Source organism: Pelecanus crispus, chromosome 1 (genome assembly GCF_030463565.1).
Source record: "Pelecanus crispus isolate bPelCri1 chromosome 1, bPelCri1.pri, whole genome shotgun sequence".
NCBI lineage: Eukaryota > Metazoa > Chordata > Aves > Pelecaniformes > Pelecanidae > Pelecanus > Pelecanus crispus.
In genome coordinates, this window is record NC_134643.1 from 211,639,511 (window position 1) to 211,664,765 (window position 25,255).

General features: G+C 38.1%; 1 protein-coding gene across 1 annotated transcript; it reads right to left on the reverse strand.

Moving 5' to 3' along the window:
* Positions 1 to 287: 287 nt before the first annotated feature.
* On the reverse strand, positions 288 to 23,268 carry CFAP300 (cilia and flagella associated protein 300). The gene is made up of 7 exons (XM_075726557.1): positions 23,159 to 23,268; positions 22,556 to 22,637; positions 20,375 to 20,447; positions 13,964 to 14,130; positions 11,094 to 11,266; positions 5,095 to 5,161; positions 288 to 419 (listed from the first exon to the last, which is right to left on the reverse strand). The coding sequence occupies exons 1-7, from the start codon at positions 23,266 to 23,268 to the stop codon at positions 288 to 290; spliced, it is 804 nt and encodes a 267-aa protein (XP_075582672.1).
* Positions 23,269 to 25,255: the final 1,987 nt, after the last annotated feature.

A 25,255-nucleotide genomic window follows, 5' to 3' on the forward strand; every position in this document is an offset into this window, starting at 1 on the left:
CGTCTAGAGAAATAACTTTTATTAGCTAACACGGCTGAGGGAAAGGGGGGACAAAACTACCAGGCAAACAGATGGGAGAAGTGCGCCCGTGAAATAGGGGAACGTTCGACAGAACTTGTGTCGCTAACCGCACGGTAACGTCTCCCTGAACGCGTGGCCGCGCAGAGCGTGTAATGCGGGAGCGCGTCCTTCCTCGGAAGAAAACTGGGCAATTTCTACCTGAACTCGTGCAGAGAGAAGGCCACCTCCATTACGGAACCAGAGCAACTAGTTAGTACTGGTTAGAACTAGTTGGTAAATAAGCTTCCACCAAAACAGTGATAGAGAGTATGCACGTGGCGTTTGCAGGGATCCACAACCAAGTAGGCAAAAGTCTGCTGGTGGCTTTTGCTTGAAGGGTAGCATAGGCCACTGTCATCCTGAGGGGAAGTTAAAAAAAAAAAACAGTATTAGCCACAACATGGATACCCACGAAAGAATTAATAAACTCTGAATGAAATGTATCACTTTGTTCCGATGGTAACAGTTTGCTTCATGGCAAAATAGAATAAATACACCATAGTTTATTTAAGCAGCATTATGTCTCCAGGAGGATCCCGACACTATAAAATGCCCAGTGGTTCTGCCTGAATAGTTCCAATAACCTTGAGGTAAATGTAATATTAATATAAAATGTAAAATTAAACATGTAAGCATGTATTTACACAATTAGAGCCTAAAATACAGATGATTAAATATACAAGAGTCCAATCATGTTTCCTTTGAAACAGAAAAAAGAATTAGGGACTCTATATTAATACATAGATAATATAGAACATATATTAATATAGAACATATATTAATACATACATAAAGCTGTTCTATCAGTAATTCTTTTCCACTTAACATTTGCTAATGCATCTGTTCAGTTTCAAACATTTGCATTTAAGGAAAACCCTCATTATGGCTCTTACTAACAACTTTGAACAGTTACTGAAAACAGTTTGTGTGCCAAGCCTCAGAAAGGGTTTGAAGGGAATCTAGGCACCTAGCTCCAAAATCCTCATTCTGAAAAAACATGTTCAGCTGACAGCCAACACTACAAGAACTGGGCTCTTCGATTTAACATCCTACGTCTGCCCATGTCAATACAAGCTTCACCGTTGACAGGGCAGCACAGCTTGACACACACTTCAAATCCAGTACAGATCCAGAAGCCAGATGGGGGAATTTTTGAAGGGTTGGGGTTTGGTGTTTTGTTTTTTTTTTTAATGTATTCAGTCTGGTAATTGAATGTCTAAAAGATCAACAAATATGTAGCCAATACCTCCTTTCTTTTAAAACACGTAACAAGTTTCCTCCTGCTCCCCAATGCCTTTATACAGTAGTTGAAGAGATGTAGGTTCTGTTCCCTTTTTTGCCTAAGGGAAATTCCTATATTGCATATATTGTCCATTTTCTCCAGCAAAATTTTAAACTCCTGGATTACAGACTATTCCACATTAGAGGCACATCTCTCACATTCTTTTGTTGAAGCTGTCTTCCTTTGCATAAAATAATCCTTTTTTTTGGACCAAGGAAACATGAAAACTGTAACTTCTCTCAGTGGTTAAGGCAGTCAGCTTAGAAGGAAAAGGTCTGGGTTCCAATTTCTGCTCCAAGGACTATCTGCAAATTTTATCCAGTAGCTGTTACTGGCACCTCATTCTCTCTCCTGTTATTTCAAAGAGGATGAACCCCCTACTGTATGTTCTGGTGTCTTCCTTTGAGGGATTATTCAAGACCATAAATCTAAAATTAAGATAAGCACCACCATAAAGTCATTGTTTAAGACAGGTAGAGATTTGATAATGTTTATTCACAGCATTTTCCAATGGTAGTCAAATGCCACAAGCTAAAAATAGCATTCTATTTTTAAGCAAAGCAGCATACGAGCCCTGTAGCTCCAATTTTAAGATGCCTAGCTCTCTTCAGGTGTTCTTTAGGGATACATGTGTATCGAACACTGGATTCTCAATTGCAGTGAGCAGAGCAAGCTTTAAGATTTTACAGTACTCAGCATCACAATGCCTTTGGCGTTTGATCCAAAAATAACCCAAGGTCATGCATGAAAACAGAAAAAAAGCAAGAGAAGACCAAGATCAAGATGTGTTTGCTAGTTAAACTTTTTTCCCATTGCTACTGAAGGTCCCACTCCTGCAGTCCTTATGGAATTGACCGATGTCAGTTGGGCTTTTGACTGTTTAAAGGCAGTGTTAGCACACTAAAAATTTATTCAACAACTTGAGAACAAAAAAGTTACGTTCTGGTGATGAGGCATTTCAAGGAACTCCAGAATATACCAAACATGGTATCAGGAAAATAATAAACATAATCTAATTAAATGAAAAGGGTCCTTAAATCTATTTTAATTGGTATAAGAAGTCATAAAACCCCTAAAATACTTGAGCATAAAGGGTCTGGAATTTACAGAGACTTGCTCTGCTTTTTAGAGCAATAGGGTGCATGTACATGAATTAAGAATCATACCGATTCCATCTGCAGTGTGGACTTCGCTTCAGATATGCAGGGGGTGTAATGATTGATTTACCGACATCAGAGTAGGATCATTTTATTTTTCTTTGTAGGAACACAGATAATCAGCTGATGATTTAAGAGTACATATGCAGCATAATACAGAAATAAAGATACTGCTGAACATCTCTAAAAACTGTATCATTTAATCAACAGGTTTTTTAAAAAATGCTTTTTGAATAAACTATGCATTACACTGATTTCTAACATTGCTGTTAGAACCCCATAGTTGGGGTTCAGGTAAAGAAAGTTCTAAAATACCAGTTAGCATCCAAATACTTGAGCTGTAACATTTCATTATATGCAAGCCCCAAAGCTCTCAAGAGTATTTGGAGTTCAACAGAGCACTTGGTCACAAGATTGAAAATTATTTCTCTCGTGATACCCAGGTCTATCGAGTTTTGATGCTAAACAGACCTACAGACATTTATAACTACACCTTAATACCCTGAAGTATTTATGTCTCTAATAGTGTGCTTTCTCAGATATTGTTTCCAAAACAAGGGCTTCTTAGCCACAGCTTAAAAACCAAATAAAGAGGAAGGGATGGTGTCAGGATGGCGTTACATAAAGTTCTTAATTCCTGATTCCATTTGTACTTGTGCAAATACACAAGTATGTTTATTTGTCCATTTATTAATCCAGCTTGCAAAAATGTGTGTTATTCTAGCTTCTCAGTTGCTCTTCAAGTCACTTTTACCAGAACAGCTGGGTTTTTTTACTTTATATCAGGCTAAGACGGTCCATCCATTTCTTTCAGATACAAACCAAGAAAACATGGCTTAAAAATTGTCAGCTCAATATTAAGATTATAATAACACACTCTACAGTTATGAACTCAGAAACTAGCTCTACTGCAGAAAGGTAGTTATCTCCTTGAGAGAAACTTCTCACCACAAGCACAAGACATTTGTGCTCCAGTAGGTGCCCTTCCTGTAATTTCCAAGTAGAGTTTAAGGAGTTTTGATCCACAGAGCCGTCAAACAACCTAGACATACCTGTTTAAACCCTTCTCTATTCTGAGAGAAAATTCTTCAGGATGTTCTTTAATGGAAACCAGAATTTCAGAATTCCCCTTCACCTCACAAATTTTCAGAATGTGCATTAAAGCCCAGTTTTCCCACAAGGCTACAGGGAGGATAGCCTGCTCTGTATTTACACTGGATTTTCTTTTGCCCACCCACTTTTTTGTTTTCAAAAAGTTACCGAAGTTTGTCTCATCTTCTCTTTTCTCTTTTCTCTTTTCTTCTTTTCTCTTCTTTTCTCTTTTCTTTTTATCTTTTTTCTTTTTTCTTTCTCTTTTTTCTTTTTTCTTTCTCTTTTTTCTTTCTCTTTTTTGCTTTTTTCTTTCTCTTTTTTCTTTTCTCTTTCTCTTTTTTCTTTTCTCTTTCTCTTTTTTCTTTTCTCTTTCTCTTTTTTCTCTTTCTCTTTCTCTTTCTCTTTCTTTTCAATACTGATGCTATTTAATGTATGGCAAAGACAGTTAGGGGAGCTCTTAAGTATCATGCATCTACCTAAACATAGAAATCTGCAAAGTTCACATCAATACATTTGATTCAGAGATAGGGAGGAAACAGTAATAACAGAAGAACATCAAGGTACCACGGTTTTGCTTTTTTAATTTTATTTTTATTACAGTCTGCAGCCTAGTGGAAAGGTAAATTTTGATACACCTATAATGTGCTTATTTTCAAAAACCTTTCAAAAGCCTTTTATGAATCACACATAGTACTTAAAAGATTATGACCCACAGATGAACAACTGGGCTATTGGCAACTTACAGGGAAGTTTGTGCAGTCTGAAATGACATCAGCTAGTTCTTTTGAAAGTGGGTACATTATCTGACATTTAATTATTACATACTCTGGTTACTCAAGAAAAATTTTGAGTAGTTCATCCTACTGTAACAATTAAATGACAGATATGCTGAATCTAGCAAACATGCAGCCAGTTCTCAAACTTATCTTGATGGCAAATGTATGATTTTGCAAGAGAAACAGATAGGAATGAGACTTGACAAGGGAGGGGAAAAGAGGTTAGCAGTCATCTCACCACCCCAACCTTTTTATATACTGAAGTTCCTTGCAGTCTTTACAGAAACAGATGCAATACAAGCTATTCAGAAAGCTCTAGCAACATTTCTAAAAACAGAATTATACAGAGTCAAGAGTGGATTCTTAATCCTTACTGCTATCTCAAGTAGATCTAAAACCAGAATTACTCAGACCTAAAGAAATTTTTTTTTTCATAAACTAGTTTCTGGATGACTATTATGACTTCAAGTGTAATCCAGTAAACCTATTTTTAGTGACCTACCAAATAAAACTTTAGCTGGTGGTTATTGATGAAGAGTTAGTAAAGAGGATGAGAAAGCAGGATGTGATCAGGGAAAGAGTTCATGAATAAAAAATGACAAGAACTATGGAAAAATAACACTTTAAAATGGAATATTATGCTTTCTTTGTGTAAATGTCAATTCATTATTTTCATGTTATGCATGTTACTTCCAGTAAAATCCTGTACCAAAAAATTATTACTTACATATGCAGACACTCTGAAGACTGTAGAAATAATACTTATTTCTTTCGTTTCAGGATTCTTTTGAACACTGAAATACAGGGGAATAATACATACTTAATATGTACAGTAAGCACCGATTATTAGACTCCTTTGTTTAATAAATACATTTTTAACATATGCATTTTGTTCTTCCTCAAATTTGATCAAGTTCAAATTAATAGTTAAAATTCAACTCATGTCACATTGACCACGAAAAGGTACGTTGACCATTGTTAGAGAACCTGGATATTGACATTTTACTGAAAACTACGGAACATATCTAGTCATCTGAGTTGGTTTCACTGTTTTCAGCTACTAAATCACAGCAGTATTACCCAGGCCTAGATGACTCCAATATACAGTTTGCATTTTGATAGGTATGAAAAGCTATTCAGCTAAACATCATCTTTGAGAAAAAAACCTGCAAAGTGAACTGCAACTTAATAGAGACTATAAGAAGTAGCAGCAGTACTGGTGAAGAAATGCAGACTTTAGCTCATTTTTAATTAATATATAATTATAAGTTAGGTTTATTTTTCCTCCTTTGGAATGTTGTATATATATAGACAGCTATGCAACTTAGGATGGTATTAGTTCTGAATTTTTTTATTTCTAGACTGTGTTTGTTGTGAAGGCTACAATTTCTTCCATCACAATTGCTAACAACACTAAGATATTATTGCAAAGCATCCAGGCACCTCAATGTATTTTAAATTTAAGTGTTTTTAAATGTGTCTTTTTTCCTCAGGTCTGCTTTAAGTGATGCTTACATTTTTTTATAAATTAGATCATGTAGCTTCTATTAATTTATGTAATTTCACAGATTCCTATTTACGTTAGCTCACTGTGGAGCAGTTGAGCCTTATAAATTCCAGACTTACACAGTTCCAAGAAATGCATAGCTCAAAACTTGCCTTGTCACAGACAGGTTCAATTCCCGGGAAAGGTCCCAATATAGCCAAGTTGCTAGAGGATGTGTGTTAAACACAGCCCAGTCATATGCTGTACCAGCTCCAAGCTCTGTGACAGCAGTCCGCTATTACCATTGCTTTTGCAAAGTTTCTTTTTATAAGAACAAACCAACCCTGAATCAAACAACATCATCTTTGTTGATTCAATCTCTCCAATCAATAAAAGAAATTGACTGTCTAACTGATTTAATCTGTAGAGGAATGACACAGACATGTATGAATTAAGCCTATACTGTGCCGTTGATCTTTCCTGTGGTGAGTCAGTAGCGAGGCTTTCTCAGAATTTTTTGTTGCAACTGACATACTGATATACTCAACCGTGGATTAAGACAGCGTTGCTGAAACTGGTACTGGCCCCAGTTGTCTGCCTTACCACCCCTCTAGAGATTACTGCCTTCCCAGCAGGGACAGCTCAACTGGTTCATGACTCAGCTTCTGAACCACTGCAGTTTACAGACCAGCATATTAAGATAAACTAACACGGATGTCAGTTTATGCTAACGTACCCGGCTGTAAACTGCAGCAGTTCAAAAACTGTTTAACCATCTCTGCTGAGAGAGTGACAGCTTTCAGAACAAGGTATAGAGAGGGTTAGTGGGGTTAGCACTTTCTACCATATCACCACCCCCACAAGCTACAGTTGTATTTAAGTTACTCTGGCTTCATATTCTTTTGTCTGAAAACAATGTTTTCAACTTCTGGTTTCTTAATTTTTATGTTTTTTATATATACATACATACATACATACATATATATAGGATACCAAAGTAAGGGGTGACAGAGACTAAGTCCTCCTATTTATTCCACTGCCTTGAGAAATTTTCCCTTTGTGGTTAGCTTCCCGTAAGTAATTTTTCAGACCAAGTGTTTTTTTCTAGTACTTTGGTTAATTTTTAAGGCAAAATAAGATATCTGCCAAAATCAGATGAGATTCTTCCCTTGCTGACTTGAAAGAAACCAGGAGGTTGCCTTTGAGAACCTCGTTTGCTCTATTTCTTTTTTTTTTCCCCCTAAAAGGTTGTAGAAAAGACTACCTTGTCTTCTTCAAGAGGATATTATTTCCTTAAAAACAGTCTTAATACCCCAATTTGTTCTTTCAAATTGTTAACTTCTAAACTATTCATTGAATATGGTAGTTCCTTCATCATTTTAACGTGCATCTATTCTCTTTCTATGAAGAACAAATTTCCTTGTCGTCTCTCAGTTCATTTTGGGTTCTCTTTATATCCTAACCTTACTGGCAATATTTTATTAGGCTTTCCAAACATTAAAAGAACAACTCAACACTTTCACATAAATTCATTTACTATGGGGGAAAGGGCATGGAGATGGCACAGAAGGAAGGAGAACAATGACTGCAAGATACTACTGCAGCTGTCACCATGGAGAGACGCTGTCAGAAAAATCAGGGATGAAGTACAGAAGACACTATTTATCAACAAAGATTCATAGATTATATTATAATTAACAAGTTTTTGTCATGTAAACATATTCTTTAACTAAACCAAAAATACTACAACAGAGGTTTTGAAATTATTTAGGTTACACCAGATACGACACAACACTAAAATTTTGGATGGATTCAACTGGTCACAGGCTAATTACTGCTGGATTAGTAACAGACAACAAGTTGTGCATTAATTCATTAGGAAGTAATGATTACTCTTTTTACAAAGGAGAAAATGTCTGCCATTTAATAGTTGTATTTGGAAGTTCCTACTTGTGTTTGTAAAATACCTAGAGCAGTTAATTTCAAAAGATTATTGCATTCTCTAATAATAAAGCAATACACATGGAAATGCTTTAATAAAATGAAAACTCAAACCTTTTGACACTATTTTGAATGCTAGTGCCTTGGAGTTAGAACTCAGGAAGGGCCAGAAGAAAGAGAAGTGGGGGAAAAGCTCACGATAGGTCTGCACTCCCAGCACTAAAGACACTTTTGTGGAACTCTTCATACCAACGCTCTTTTCCATAAGAAAAACTGTTACAGGACCAAACAGTGGTGGTTTATAACTCTATAAGCATATCATGATTAGACTAAGTTCATCTGTGGAGGCTAATTTTTCAATGCACATTAGCTAGCAGCTAATAATTATTGTACTATCCATTTGTTTTTCACCAAGCCTTCTGAGCCCTCAAGATAGAAAAATTAAAGCTTAAGAAGAGTACAGTTTACAGAATTTTTTAATACCATTAAAAGTTTTTAATATCACTTTACAAAAAGTAGAAAGTATCTAATGCAACTGCAATCCAAGATGAAAAGAAGCCAGACGGAGGATAGCAGTCTAGAAAAGAAGAATTTAAAGAGTAGTTGGTTTTCAACAGGAATTTGAAGGTGAACTGTTTGGTAAGCAGAATTTAAGAGACCACTACTCTCATTAGCAATTGTCTACTGAAAATAAGAGGCCATAAGGAAGTAATTTTCATTGCTTTATTTTCTGGTGTAATTTGTGCAAAAAATGGATTAAGTAACACAGTGCACAGCATGCACTAGAAATTAGAAATTAAGTCAAGACTGTGGCATGAGTGTCCCTCTTCAGAGCTGCATTGCTTACCCTTTCACTGTTTTTCTCTCTTAAGATGGTGGTAACAAAACAGCAACATCGTTTTGGATAAACTGGAGGCAGGGGGAAATGAGACAAAGCAGGAGACAACAAAGATTGTGAAGGGGGAGGGAAAGTCTGAAATGTCAAGATCAAAAGCTTTTCTCATGGGACCGACAGAGAACTTAATGTCAAAGGAGCAAGATAGAAGATTTAGTTAAATGATGAGTTTCTTTTTCAACTGCTAGTCAGTGTTAATGCCAGCTCCACTGTCAGTGAGAAACCAGCAGACATTTACAGGCACAGACATGGAGAGACACATGGTAGATAAATATTGAAGATCAGTTACATCATATAAACTGAGTAGATGTGCTTCAAAACTTTGGAGGATAGACAGCAAGCTGCCAACTGGTTTAAAAAAAAAAAAAAACAAACAAAAAAACCCCAAACACCCACACACCAAAAAACAGAGGAAAGGATCTTGAAATATTTTCTCCTGATATTGTATAAAGGACAGAAGTAGCACACTAGAGAAAAATCACAGAAATATATAAAGGGCTGATAGGGAACAGGTTGAGGGTACAGAAAAAAGCAAACCTTGAAAACAGGATGAAACTGTGGGGAAGATTTTGCCAGATACTTTTTTTTTTTTTTTTTTTAAGAACTACTTAACTACTTTTTTTTAAAGAACATCCTTATCAAATTTTACACAGGAAAAGGAAAAAGAAGGGGAAAAGGTTTAAGGAGATAGGAAGGTAAAGAAAAGGAGTGGCTTAGAACAAAACTTGGACATGTTTAGGAGAAAACAACTCAACAGCATTGGGAAGCAATAAAGTGAAGGGACTGACTGGATTTGCGCTTTGTCCTAGGTCAGTTCAACAACACAACAGCAGAAACAGCTGTAGTCAATGCAGAGGCAACTAAGGCCAAGGATTAGAGTATCAAACAGCTTGTTTCAAGTGCAGAGTGAACAATTTAAAAGAAAAGGGAGGGTAGAGGTGAAGCACTGATGGATCCTTTTATGTCATATTCTGTATTTCTGAAGAACCCACTTGATTTCTATCTATGTATGATATGAAAATATCAAAACTAATCACACTAATAAGAAAGCTCTGGTGACTAACAACAGCATTCAAAATAATACATGCAGCAATCTAAGTTCATTATTTCTAAAAAATCTTCTTGGAATATTGATAATGATCAATTTCTCTGTTTCAGTGGTTTCTCTAAAAGTATCAGCTGTTCTACTGCTACTTTAATCATTTATTTTAGATGACCCTGGGAAACAGCACGTGACTAAATCAACTTGCATCCTGAAAAGTACTGACCGTTAGAAAATCTGAAAGCTGCTTAGAAATTATTAAAGATTTGTAAGCTTCTTTGGTTAAGTATTACAAAAAATTCCAAAACCCAGCCAAATATTTTGTTTTAAATATTTTGTTTGGATACAGCACTCTATACACAAGTGCTACAGAAGTAAGGAACTATTCAGGTGATTAAGAATCACTGGGTCTAATCCTTTCACTGTATCTTTGTTCAGACATATAAATTTCACTCTTAAGTTTATCCAAAGACATTCTAAGAACAGACTTAATGACAAATACATCTTAGGCAATTTTTTTCCAAATATGCTTGTGTATAATCTTAAAATAGGAGATGAAATAACAATTGGTCATCACACCATTCCAAATAGAACTGAGAAGGAAGAAAAATATCAATTCCTACTTTAGGCAATTTGAAGCCTTTGTAGTGTACATTGTAGTGCATTATTTAGCACCCACATTATCAGAGTTCTTATACTATCTCTCATTTCAGAGGTCTGCAGTTGTTTTCCATTGTTCGGGTTATTGTTCTTTATACTATCCCACAAATACTTACTATGAGTGGCAAAGTATAATATAATATAAAATTTTAGTAATAACATTGATGATCTGCATATTCCCATTAGCTTAGCTAGGAATGAGTCTTTGCATAACTGATAACTACAATCCATTTCCCACTAACCAGGAAATGAGAAATTTTGTCAATTGGAGAAGTCAGCATATGGATATATCAAAACGGGGAAAAAAATCACCTGTTTTTTCTGAATTTGAACCTCTGATCAAGCACTTCTAATCTCAAGAAAAAAAATACATAAAATTCCAAACAATTCCATACACCAGACCTGGTAAAAAATGTGTGTTAGCCCACTGTGTCATGTTAATTGTAAGACAAAAAAAAAAATATGTAATATAAAAAAAGGTTTTATGTGGGACAGATGCCATTAGAATTGCATATATTTTGCCATTGAACTACTACCATTGTTACACCGTATTTTGAGAGCTGAAGGCAAATAAGGTTGCAGATTGATTAAATAACAGCCCCATTTTTGAAGCAGTAATGCACAATAAATTTACAGAAATCGACACAAAGTATCTATGCACAGCACATACATATACAATTGTAAAAAACAGAAACCACTTACCTCACCAAGTCTTTATATAAAGCTTTTGTAGTTTCTAAGTATGGGCCAACTACATCTTCAAACTGGCAAAGAGTTCCTCCAATGCAAAGGTGCTTAAAAAGACAGAACAGAAATTCCTTGCGATCCAATTGACTGAATAAGTCATAATGGTCTGAATCTTCCAGAAGCAAGACCTTATGGAACAAGAAAATAACAAAGAAGTCAAATAGATGAAAATTTCTTATTTCAGATTAAGTTTATAAACAATGCAACTACTTTGCTGTATGTCAGAGTTTACATCCATATAAAATATATGAACTAGGGATGGAAATAAATAAGTACTTAAGTACTTCTCTATAAATCCTTCTTCCAGTGATGCAGTTGTGTTCAAAATGTATAGATACAATATAAAGCAGAATCACTGTCAGATGTGTGCCCACAAGACATAAGGGAAGATTTTTCAAGAGTCTTGTTATTGACTGGTTAATTGCTTATCATGATAATGAAACAATCAATAATCTGAAAATAATCTAGCTATATTTGGTATGTTGATCACTGCCAATAGGTTTGTCTTTGGTAACTTTGCTTACATTTGCTTTTTTACTCTTCAGTTTACACAGCTATCTCACATTTGTAAAGAAATCCCAAGGCTCTCCCAGAGGAGATCACTCAAACTCACATCATTCTTTACTGCAGACTCTAGTGAGCCTTTATCTGTAGCCTGGATAAACCAGACGTGCTATCCAGCTGCCTCCATGCGTCTCACCTGCCTTTTGCTGCAATATTATGTGAACACAGAGGACTTGCTAGATTAATCCCAACACTGCACACTGTAAGGGTGGACAGGAATTGTAACTCCATATGGCTACAAGATGTTTGAGTCAGACAGCCAAACTGCAGATGCTGTGGATGAGAGAAGATAGCCTCAAGTTGCATAAGGGGAGGTTTAGATTGGATATTAGGAAAAAATTCTTTACTGAAAGAGTGGTCAAGCATTGGAACAGGCTGCCCAGAGAGGTGGTGGAGTCCCCATCCCTGGAGGTGTTCAAAAAAGATGTAGACATGGCACTTTGGGACATGGTTTAGTAGGCACAGTGGTGTTGGGTTGACGGTTGGACTGATGATCTTAGAGGTCCTTTCCAACCTTAATGATTCCTAGTTTTTACTTTCATCAAAAAATAATCCAGCCACCAAGCCAGGAAACATGAAATTAATTACTATTTCACCCTTAATTGGTTTAGTGGCGGACTTGGTAGTGTTAGGTTAATGGTTGGACTGGATGATCTTAAACGTCTTTTCCAACCTAAATGATTCTATGATTCTATGCCAACTCAGGCAAACTGGTCAAAGCTAGACATGAGCTTACCACTCTCTGGCCCTTTTTATAACATCACTACACAACCTGAGTAAAAAAGGGCCTGGGCAGCAACTGTTGTTGATAGCCACCTCATACATATCCCAACTCCCTTCTTGGTTGAAGCAAAGAGAAGACGTGGCAGGTAGGAAAGAAACACGGAGTTTTGCCGCTGAGGGCCACCCTCTGGCACCAGGAGATAGACAGTTTGCTGCCCCCTACAGTCTACCATCCTAGGGCACTGACTAATTCAGTCTGAAGTTTTGACGTCGTTCCTGGAAGATTTTGACTCTTAATTCTTTCTGCCATCTTAGGTCTTATGAGTAGGAATCACATTCATTTCAAACAAATGTGAATCCTCCAACTTGCAACTTGCAGACACACACATCTCTTCCAAGGGAAGGAAAATGGAAAGAGACTGAATCTTCAATGATTCCTTATTTTAAATGTTGCCTCTAACTTTCCCACATCCAATATACTTAATTTTCAGAAAACACTTCACACATACCTGACTTACAAATAAATACATAGTATTTTGAACTGCTAGGCTACAAACCACATCTGAAATTCAAACATGAGCTGGAGTTCTCTCCTTTTCCCAGAACTTTACAAGACAGACCAGTATTTCAGGCCACATCCTGTAACCAGTGTCACTGGTTCAAATACATTGCCTTCAAAGGATTTGCCAAGTGCAAATGAGTGCAACTCTATAATTATTAAGTACTTATGATGATTATATATACAAGGAAGAGCAAAATCCAGTTCTTCCACACTATGCTTTGCTAATGCTAAACAAACATAGTAAAAAAAATGGTTTTAGCTTATGAAGTCAAAAGAAACACTTACAGTGAAGACATATGTTGATTAAGAAGATGCCACTGTTAGAGAGATTCTTTTTCAGAATAATCTGCTCTCTAACACCTCCACTGGAGTATGAAAAACAGTTTTTACCCTGCAGGCCTGTTCAGGAGTTATACTTAGTCCTTTCCCAGTGTTACACTGAAAAATAATTTCCCTTTTCACACTTTCCTTTGTTTCAGTGAAAATACATGAAGATGCCTTTCCTTAAATGCCTTCACACATGATATGGTCAGCATTCCTGGCCAGGAATGCTTCAGGATGTAGCTATTGAGTACATTCAATTTCATCAACTACCTGAAAGGTTGGGTGAACCCAACAGCTCTGGGTATCGTGGGACCTTTCCATTAGCACCACTTGTTTTCCCCTTGCCAGAAAATGAGTAGCTGCACACCCCCCGCCCCGCCCCCAGCACTGACTACTTGAGACAAGGGTGGGTAGAAGGAGGTTTTACCTTCTTCTCCCACCTAAAAAGGAAAGAGGGCCCACCTGGAAAACAGCCATTGCTTTCACACATTGAGGCACTGGAGTGCCTCTGTCATTTCTAGCACACGGCCATCGATGCCCATTTTTATCATGGAAAGTATGTATTGTCAGAAAAAAAATGCTGAAAAATGTGTCCTTACAGTACCTAATAGAGTATGAAAAATCATAAGAAATTATTCATTGCTATACTGACCTTCCTTAATTCATCAGAGATGAGAATATCATCGTAATAGTCATCATAACATTTCACAATATCTCCAGTTTCTCTGACAACACCTTCAGAGTATAGCCGATCAAAAAATGACATGGAAATCTGTGTACAGGGCACCACTGTAGCTTCAATTTTTGTCACTTTGGAACCTGGAATACATAGGAAGGCTTCACTCTGTCTCTTGCGATAAATAGAATTTCCATATACTAATGGTTTTACAGTAATTTGTAATTCAATATAGTGTGGAAATAATCAACTTCTCTAAATGGCTGTGTGTGGCATATTCTTTAAAAAAATACAGATCACGTAGGTATGACTCAATCACACAGTCCCTCAAAAAACAAAGCAAGCTGAGAAAGAAACAAGCATAAAGAAAACATTAAATTCATCTGAATGCTACCTTCCATTGATGCTCATGTGTCTGCTCCCCCTGTTGGTAATACTATCAACCAAAACAAGTAATAGATGAAACAGCATGTGAACGCAACATCACATTAGATCACACCCTTAGAAAATCATATTCCACAGCTTAAGCCTTAAAGAATCTGAGGACAAATACCAAATTTGGCGTGATAACTACAAAAGTCAACAGCTGCTAACAGCACCCCACAAAGTAAAAACTAAAATGAACACAGCCCTGACATATTTTTGGTTTGTTAAGTATTATGAACTTTTTGAAAAGTTATTTTTGTAGCTACTGTAAACTTTACTAACCAGCTATTTCAGAAGATGAAAAAGGTACTATCAGCACTTCCTGTATGAATCTGGGGTATTATCTCTGTAATCATTAAGTGCAGAGTATATTTTTCTATCATTTGTCTGTTTCCTGTGCTTGCAAGTCATCCAAGGCTTGCTCCTGTTGCTCATAGTGCCATTGGAGATGCCCTACAGTATTTTCCTTAATGAAGTGTCAGTCCGTAAGGGCACTTATCTTCTCTATATACAGTGTTACATCTACAAATTTGTATGGGTGGTGTTGGATAACCTATGGCATCTCAAATAGCATTAGGCTCCATATTTAAGAAGCTTTGGCCTCAGTCCAGTTCCATCTGCTCTCTATGGTCCAAGTGTTCAGACCAAATGTTAGAACATATTCTCTACTCATCGCCAAGTCCCTCTGAACACCCTTCAAAGTGCTTCTGAACAGGAGAGGGGAGGAGAGCACGAGTGAGTGTCGCCACAAGTGAGCGTGCAACACAAGGGCAATGTGTCTCAGCAGAGATAATATTCACAGCATTCCAGCTTTCCATGAGTTCACTCTTATCTTTTCTCCTCCGTAGGCTCCCTTGATGGGAGACTGGTCAACAACATCACAATATCAAAAGGCTTTTGACATACAATTAAAGATAAAATTAAGTGGTGTCCTGACAAACTGACCTAAAGGATCACTAAAGACCAGTATTCAGGTAATGTCCAAATTTCACTCTAGATGACAGTATTTCAGGAACAGAAACATGCCAAAAAGGGATGTATGAACCATGATGTTTCCAAGAGCACCTATCATTTCATTCTGATCCTAATCTTTGCAAGCATAGCATAACCTAAAAATTCTCTTGCCCCCACACTTCCAAGAAGTCCTTGGGATTTCTCCCATATACTATTACATAGAGATTATTTATTCATAGGTTATGTAGGACTGGCATTTTGATATCTAAACCCATGTAAACTCTACCACCCACCTGATCAACACTAAGAAAATTAAAGAGAAGTTACAAGTTGATGGCTTGAAAATGTGTTGTCCACTTAACCTAAAAATACTGGCATGAAATTTTATAATTATTTCATTGGGCCAATGTTGTGGTTTAGCCCCAGCCAGCAACTAAGCACCACGCAGCCGCTCGCTCACTCCCCCTGCCCTGATGGGATGGGGGAGAGAATCAGAGGGCTAAGAGTGAGAAACACTCCTGGGTTGAGATAAGAACAGTTTAATAATTGAAATAAAGTAAAATAGTAATGATAATAATAACAATATAATAATAATAGTAATAATAATATACAAAGCAAGTGATGCACAATGCAATTGCTCACCACCCACCAACCGATACCTAGACAGTTCCCAAGCAGCGATCGCTGCCCCCCAGCCAACTCCCCCCAGTTTCTATACTGAGCATGACGCCATATGGTATGGAATAGCCCTTTGGTCAGTTTGGATCACCTATTCTGGCTGTGCCCCCTCCCAGTTTCTGGTGCACCTGGCAGAGCATGGGAAGCTGAAAAGTCCTTGACTAGCATAAGCAGTACTTAGCAACAACTAAAACCATCAGTGTGTTATCAATGTTACTCTCAAACTAAATCCAAAACACAGCACTATGCCAGCTACTGGGAAGAAAATTAACTCTATCCCAGCTGAAACCAGGACAGCCAATGTGATGTAAAGAGATTTGGCTATAAAGAAAAGCTCGGCATTTAATTGCTTGGCGTCACATCTACAGATACGGTTATGAAAAAGGGTATCTTTTGTTAAAGAAAAAAGTTTACGACATTCTCCTACCTGTCCACATAGTGACTGTCAAAAAATAATCAAATTATGTAACCAAAATCACAAGTCAGGAAAAAACATGTCTTACAGCCTCACAACCTAAGGAAAAAACCAAATATTTATTTATTTATTTATTTACTTATTTGTGCTTCCTTGCACCCCCTCACCTCCAGACTCCTCTAACTTCTAATTCTCCAGCTTTCTTTCACAGGGATAGAATTTTTACTTTATAAGAGATTTAATAAGAGCTAATTCAGCCTCTAACATAGAAATTTTTTTGTAAAGACCTCTGAATCAAAAACTGAGTCAAGACTAATAAAAATCAGATATTAAATGACTTGAGAAAAAAAAAGACATCTTACATTTTCTCAGTTATTGAGCTCAATAGGCCTTCAAATTGTTAGGATTTTATTAGGGGAGGGGGAGGCAAGGAGACACACTTCTGCTCTGAAACAAGATTTTATGAAAACTTTCATCAGGAAAAAAAAATCAAGAGTTTTGTAATCTATTCAGTAGTTCAGAAAACCAAACTATAAATGGGAAGGTTTAAATATGCTGGAAGCTCCTATTCTCCATTTGAGAGGTGAGACTGGAGATTCAGAATTGCCTGGAAAAGAGTGACCAGTTTTAATAACACTGTAAAAGTGAGCAATGAAATAGGAAGAAGTGCCTTGACAACTCTGCAACTGGAAAACAAAGAGAAGTACTGAAGCAGATTAAGCTTATTATAACAGCGAGCGCTGGAATATCTATAAAGTGCTGCCAATACACTTTTAAATGAACACGTTACATATCTAGTATGGGCCAGATAAAACCCAGATTAGGTATATTTAGAATTCCTCCAAAGTTTAAGAAAGATTTTTACCTCAGGGAAACATCTTGCAACTTACTATTTACAAAAGAGTTTATATAGAACATACATAATGCAAGTTCAGTGCTCTCTACTAAAAAGATGGTATTTCAAAAGTAAAAGGTACACGCTGATGATTTATAGGTTCAAATGACACCTAAAATTTTTGCAGTTGATAACCTATAACAGTAGTCTAAAAAATTGCTGATTTAAGAATACCTTCCAGATTTTAAAACCCTATTCCAAAGACAGCAATCATTAGAGCTTCAACTACATACAGCAACTCAAGAATCTTTCTTAGGCAAATACTAAATTTTTATTTACACAAAAAGACAGTAACCCTATCCCTCTGAAGATAACTTTTCAAGTGTTAATTGAGCTTAAGCAGATATAGTCCTGCCTCCCCAAGACTGCTGACAGGTGCAAGGCCAGTAATGTGTCCAAAGAAATACTACTATTTAGTTTTCATTGCAGCTATTTAAAAATACAAGACTCAAGACATAAGTTGGTATGCATCAAATTTGTTCTTTTTGTGGCTTCTATTTTAGAAATATGAGAGTAACAGATGAAGGGGGGGTTTAAAGCACATGAGAGAACTATCAGGTCCTCTGCCATACAGCCAGGAAGAGGGGAAAAAACATCCCTACTACAACAGGCAAAAAAGTGTGGTGTGAGAATAGGTAATTAAGTATCTGTATGATCCGATGAAGCAGACTAGAGAATATCCTTGTGTATTGTTTACCTAAAATGTTGTATTTCAAGTAATGTTCAAGCTGGAGTCCTTGAGACGATGTACTATTGTGGGATTCTACCAGGAATCCCAACACTTGGGGAGCTGAGAAGAGAGGTACAAATTGCATCCCTTGGGGACCCCATGTTTTATGCCACCTTTTGATCTAACAGTTGGAGACTGAGGATATTACAGTCTGATGATATTGGTGAGGATGAAAAGCAATCAAGAGAAATAAAAAATGAGATTAGACACAGGGGAAAAAAAGTAATAAAGAACTTTTAGAAACAGATTTTAGGAAAAGGAGATAGACAACTAACAGAGAAGTGGTGAAGATAAATATGAAAGTGAAACCATGCCCACTGAATTAAAAAGAAAAATAAATTCTTAATGAGAAGGTAAAAGGGGGCCACAGCCTGGAAAAAGACAAAAGGATTATGAAAACAAACACTCTCATAAAGTAATATTATATTGATGATTTATATAATGCTGACACATCTTTCTGTGGCTCCATAAATACTTTCTGCCCAAGCTCGTGGTGGGGAGGAGAAGGGAGGTTTCTAAGAACCTATCTAAACCCCACTGGTGTTATGCACCCAAAATATCTCCCCCTTGCAAAAATACCCTAACATTTTTGTTTGCAAGAGAGTAAATACAGTATTTGAATCAACCTAGATTATGTAATTTTCTTCAGATTTTCCAAAAAGCAAAATAAGCCCATTTCCTGTACTTTCTTTCAAGAACAGGAACTTGTTTTTAAAAGAGTTACTCCACAGTGATACATAAATGGTATATCTGGATTAATATACCAGCATGTCCGAAGAAGAAAATACTAGAAGACGATTTTTTACCTCCTCCCACTCAAAGCTAATTCTTACTATATTTTCAAAAAATGCACACGAAGACTAAGTATAGAAAAATGTGACAACATTCCTCACCAAAAATAGGCAAAGAATGGGAAGATGAAATTTTAACAGCAAATAGGGTGTACCAGCTGTTCAGGATTTAGAAAGGGAACCCTTCCAGTCCTCAGAACAAAATGCATTATTTCTGTGCTGAGGAAGATTGAGCAGAACCGGGAGTTAAGCTGGGATACTTGGCAAGTGACACTCCGCTCTTAACACGAGGTATGTAACCTACTGACCTTCACTACAGGGACTGGCAATTCATAGGCTAGACAGATAGCCTAAAAAAATTCTTGCCTAAAGCAGGAAAAGGTTTACCCACAGTTTGAAATATATTTATTTTCTTTCTGCTCACCAGAGTGAAAAAGAGGTACCTGAAGGGGGAGTTGAGATATTTTTTGCATCTTATATATTTCAATTGTTTTAACAGTCGGATACAGTGTTTGGAAAATGGATTTTGCTGACAAAAAGGTGGCAATGTCTAGTGTCATTGTATATAGTGGAGAAAACCTATGCCAATTCCAGAGAGTTGAAATGGAAAAGTTAGAAAATTCCCAAAGCTCCATTAAATATTTACAGACAAACCAAAAGAACTGAGGGCTTCCCACTACCCCCTTTTAAAATATTCCTATTAAGGAAAACCACTTTGGTGATATCAGAGGTCACATTATGCATAAAATCCCATCACATTATCACATGCAATTTCCATGAAATTTTGTGTGTCATTTACATAATCAAAAACACAATTTCAAAGTGGTGCCATAAAATCATGTGCTATTTGCTTTTGGTCTTTCTCCTTTAGTGTCTCATCTGCATCTAGAGACATAACCAAGTGTTATAAGCAGTTAATGATACGGCAACAAACTAGAAGTCAGCCTTATGCCGTGATTGCAACTAGAGCAACCTATCACATGGCTCTCTTCCTGCGCCCAGATCACTTTTGTTGTGCAGATAGCATATTTACACAAGCTCAGGGGCATGCTCTATCTAATCTTCTGCTCTCTCAACTTTAATTTGTAACAGAACAGTAATCTCAGATCTGTCCTAAGTAAGGTGGTTGCATCTACAGAAGCGTGTCTTTCTCCAAATATTATCTGTATAAGGTAGTACTATAATTCCACAATTAATGCAGTTTATTATATCTGGATACATGATCAGATCACCTGGATGTCACAGACCATTTAAAAACACTTCTAGTAGCTTGGTTTATGGATCGATGCAGGGGTCAAGGAAAAAAACGTGTAAAATGTGACAATTTATGAACAAACTAGGTAAGAATCTTGTCTTATTATTTAGTAAAAGAAGTGATTCTTTAAGATACCAGGTGAAGATACACATATATGAACTGTCATTATTACAAAAAGGTAAAGTAGAGGAAAATAGTTACAAACAGACTTTTTTATTTAAGATTAATTTATTCTAAATTTACCCAATGTAGTCCATTGTCCTGAAGCCGAGAGCAACTTTAAACTGGAGTTCACATTTTGATCATTAAAAAATGCCTATAATATCCAAATAAGAGAATACAAGTTAATGAAATTAAACAAAAAATGATCATTTATAGTGCCTTGGATACTTGCAAAGCAAACTATAAGGATCCAATTAGTAGATTCTGTATGATCTTTCAGTTTGGATACTAAATATCACACCACCAAATACATGTTTGTGTAACTTTGTGTAGCCAGTGTTTTTTATATATTCAAGACAGCTTCATGTACCTATTTATAGATGCAGTATTAAGGTTTTACAGTAAAGCACTTTTAGTCCAAGAACACACAAAAAGGTTGTATGATATCCTTGGAGGTACAGAAAATGGAAGAAGAGATGAAACAATTCTATCTCTGCATGCAGTGTTGTTGAAGTCAAAAATGAAATGCTAAGTATGATTGCAAAATTTACATTTTGTAAATAAATTTGAAGCTTGGAAAGTGTAGAGACACACAAAAATTATTGAACAGTTACAGAAGAAATCCATAAGATACTGAAGGGATAGAGATGTTCCACAGTAAGATTTGAAGTACTCAATCTTATTGATTTATCAATTAAAAAAAAGGAGACATGCATAGTAATGTTGGTAGCTAACAAGTTTAAATGATAGATAAGCCAATTAAGAAAACCCACACTTATGTGTATGCATACAAGCAGAGTGAATAAACATTGAAGAAGCTGCTAAGAAAATGATAGATTTTTCAGTCTCTGCGTCACCAAATCTCTTTACCACCTCTCCAGGATACAGAGAGATCAGACTATATAATGTAATGGTCCCTTTGTTCTCAATTAATTCACAGCTACTCAGAGTTCATAATTTCATAGTGATATATTTACATTTTTAATTCAAAAGAGACAAGCATTGAGAAGGGAAAGCATATTTTGTGAAATTCAATCATTTGAAATGTTTATCAGTGGGAGATGAAATATTGGTGTATTTCTGTGTGAATTTTTTTAAAATACAAAAAGGCTGAAATCTTTATCCAGGATAACAATATAAAGTAGACATGCAACAAATCAAAGAGTTGTTTTTAAAACAACAGATGTAAAAACCACACTGTTTTTAAAACCACAGGTTGTTATGCTTTTCTGTCTGCAAACAGATGAACAGATTTGACTTTGCAGACAACAAAACTGGAGGGGACAAAATCAGCAAGAGACTTGAGTCTCAAAAAGCTGAGAGCCCAAACTTCCAGTATAAAGCAATGGTATCCAGAGGAGGGCCACAAAAGTGATCCAAGGGCTGGAGCACCTCTCCTACGAGGACAGGCTGAGACAGTTGGGATTGTTCAGCCTGGAGAAGAGAAGGCTGCGGGGAGACCTTAGTGCAGCCTTCCAGTACTTAAAGGGGGCCTACAGGAAAGATGGGGACAGTCTTTTTAGCAGGGCCTGTTGTGACAGGACAAGAAGTAATGGATTTAAACTAAAGAAGAATAGATCTAGACTGGATATAAGGAAGAAATTTTTTACAATGAGGGTGGTGAAGCACTGGCACAGGTTGCCCAGAGAGGTGGTGGAGGCCCCATCCCTGGCGGCATTCAAGGTGAGGTTGGACGGGGCTCTGAGCAACCTGATCTGGTTAAAGCTGTCCCTGCTCACTGCAGGGGGTTGGGCTAGATGACCTCTAAAGGTCCCTTCCAACACAAAGCATTCTATGATTCCATCCAAGAAATTTTAAAATCTTGTATTTTCAGATATATGGTGCACATGCACATCTAATTGCATGGTGTAGTTACTGTGACAAAGCAGTAATAGCTGTAAGCAAGGGTACCAACTGTATGTACACTGTTTAAAGTCTTCCCCTGGGTCAATTTCCTAACTAAATGTGGTGGCCAAGATCAGCATCTATTCAGATTGCCATTCTTGGGAATCTTGAATGACTAAATTGTTCCCTCTTAAAACAGAGTAACATTAGTACAGACTAAAATATTTTTACTGGACAATACAGTTAACCCACAAAGTAAGACTTGAGCACCACACCTAAATCACCTACTTTCAAGGAGACAGTGAGCAGGCGAATGGCATGCTAACACTGCTACAATGTTTGCCATTATGCAGTTTTCCAATAGCTATAATTTCATGGAAAAAAAGTCAACTTAAAATAAAAAGGACTTAAAACTACCATAACAAATTCATCCTTTTGATAGGGCTTAAACTGCTGGTCAAAACTGAATGCTTGTGCTGCGATCCTGCCTTGCATGGACCTGAAATGGAAAAATGAGATTACATATTCTGCAGACATACTAGGTACTTATTCACTCTGCAAATTTGCCTAGGTATGCTACATAAAGTCCTATTCTGACCAATAATTACACTTTTTTCTTTTTCTTTTTTCCCATTCTCACTTATAACCGCCTCCCACCCCTCCTTGGAGAGGTGGGGGAAGCACGACCGCTGCTCAGGGAGCATCAGAGCAACGCTGCGAAACTGAAGTAGATCCTGGCTAACTCCGGAAGGCAAGGATAAATGCCTTGCACCTCAGAACAAGCCTTTTACGTGCCTGAAAAGTACCGAGGAGACTTCCAACTGCGGGCGGTGGGGGGAAAAAAAAAAAAAAAAGAAAAAAGGAGAGACACGGACCCGCCGCCAGGAGAGCGGGAGCCCTGAGGGCGCGGTGCCGGCCCCAGCCCTCAGCACCGCCCGCCTTTTCCCCTCCCACCCGCCTCCCGTCGCTCCCCGCCACCCCCAGCGAGGCGCCCCTCGCAGCGGGCTTTCCCCCTCCCACCATTTGAGGAGCCGGTCCCCGATGGCCCTGTCCTCCAGGCAGGGGAAAGCTTTCTGGGGCAGGGGGCGGAAATCGAAGCCCGCCGCGCAGCGCCGATCCCCGGCGGCCATCTTCCGGCGGCTCGGCGGTCGCCGTGGAAACGGCGCCGCGCAGGCCCTGCTCGGCCGCCGCGCTCCCGCCGCGGGGCTCGGCCCCGCCACCAGCGTTCCGCTCGCCCGCCCCGCGGGGGCGAGGGCCTGGCTGCCCCTCTGCTGGCAGGGTGTCTTTGGTTTGACCCATAAAATCCCCTAATTACACATCAGTCTTCTCCCCCCTCCCCTCTGCTCCTGTCTGTGCACCGGGAAAACTCTTTCAGGCTTGCCAAAGTAGAGCCTGGCCCACAGGGACTGTGTGCACCGGCAGGCAAAGGTGGGAGCGGGACCCCCGTTGCTCCCCTAATCAATGCTGCTCCCAGTAACGTAATGCCAAAACGAATTGGGAAAAGCGCAAAGTTATGAATTATGAAGCTTTAATGAATCAGGGCTGCTTCTTGCTTCCCAAGGTGTTGAGCCATTTGGGAACAGCAAGGTCGTGCGTTAAGGTCTTCCCAGTGGAAAATGTAAGGAAAGTACATCACAGAATCATAGAATCATAGCATGCTTTGGGTTGGAAGGGGCCTTTAGAGGTCACCTAGCCCAACCCCCCTGCAGTGAGCAGGGACAGCTTTAACCAGATCAGGTTGCTCAGAGCCCCGTCCAACCTCACCTTGAATGTTGCCAGGGATGGGGCCTCCACCACCTCTCTGGGCAACCTGTTCCAGTGCTTCACCACCCTCATTGTAAAAAATTTCTTCCTTATCTCCAGTCTAGATCTGTTCTTCTTTAGTTTAAATCCATTACTCCTTGTCCTGTCACAACAGGCCTTGCTAAAAAGATTGTCCCCATCCTTCCTGTAGGCCCCCTTTCAAGTACTGGAAAGTCGCAATAAGGTCTCCTCGCAGCCTTCTCTTCTCCAGGCTGAACAACCCCAACTCTCTCAGCCTGGCCTCATAGGAGAGGTGCTCCAGCCCTCGGATCATTTTTGTGGCCCTCCTCTGGACCCGCTCCAACAGGTCCATGTCCTTCCTGTGCTGAGGGCCCCAGAGCTGGACGCAGCACTGCAGGTGAGGTCTCACCAGAGCAGAGCAGAGGGGCAGAATCACCTCCCTCGACCTGCTGGCCACGCTGCTTTTGACATCATTACTTCAGGAACTTATTTCTAAAAGTCCAGTAAAGCAAGAGCCACCTTGCAAAATTTGGGGAATTTCCTGCCCTTTGCAGGGAAAGCAGTGAGAGTTTAAGGCTGCTGCACATCTTGCGCTATATCCTTTAGCAATCCAGCCACCTCCAAAATCAGCTCTCACTTTGCTGCAGATCTCAAGAAATGTCATTTTCCCATTAATCTGCTGCTCAGGATAAACAGCGGCCCATTTCTAAGAAGTTTACCAGTGGTTTTGTTTGTTTCTAATTAAAACATATAATAAAAATCAAGCTGAATCGCATTCGATTTGACTAGAAAGCCGAAGAGAAAGGTGCAGCGTGCCACGACAGCTGGGAGCAAAGCTGAAACTGCTGACGTGCGCTCCCTTGTCTTATCGACCTCTAAAAGATGTCCTACAGATTTAACTTGTAAGACATGTTAGTCAAACAGGCTTGCATGAAAGGAGTCCAGAAGAAACAGATATCACAATCCTATTAAGAAACCCTGTTTTAACATAGTTTCAGTAGAATTTATCTCTCACTACATACTCACTAAATCTTGTAAAAGAGTACTTACACCAGCAGGCTGCAGTTCAGCAGACCAAGTTCTTGTGTAGCAGCTATGTGACATTTAAGGAGCCATTCCCCTGTATCTTCTCCATTCTGTTTTCTCCAAGTGTTTTCCCACATGCTTTGATTCTTTTTCCCAAAAAAATTTTACTTACACCTAAATAACAATAGAAAATAAAGCTATGCTATGCTTCAAGATGTTAAATGGTAGAAACAGTTCAAGAAGGGATAAAGGAAAAGTGTGCTGCCTTCTTAGTATTTAAATACGATCTAAAGAGGAGACACCTGCAAAAATTTGTTATAACCTTAT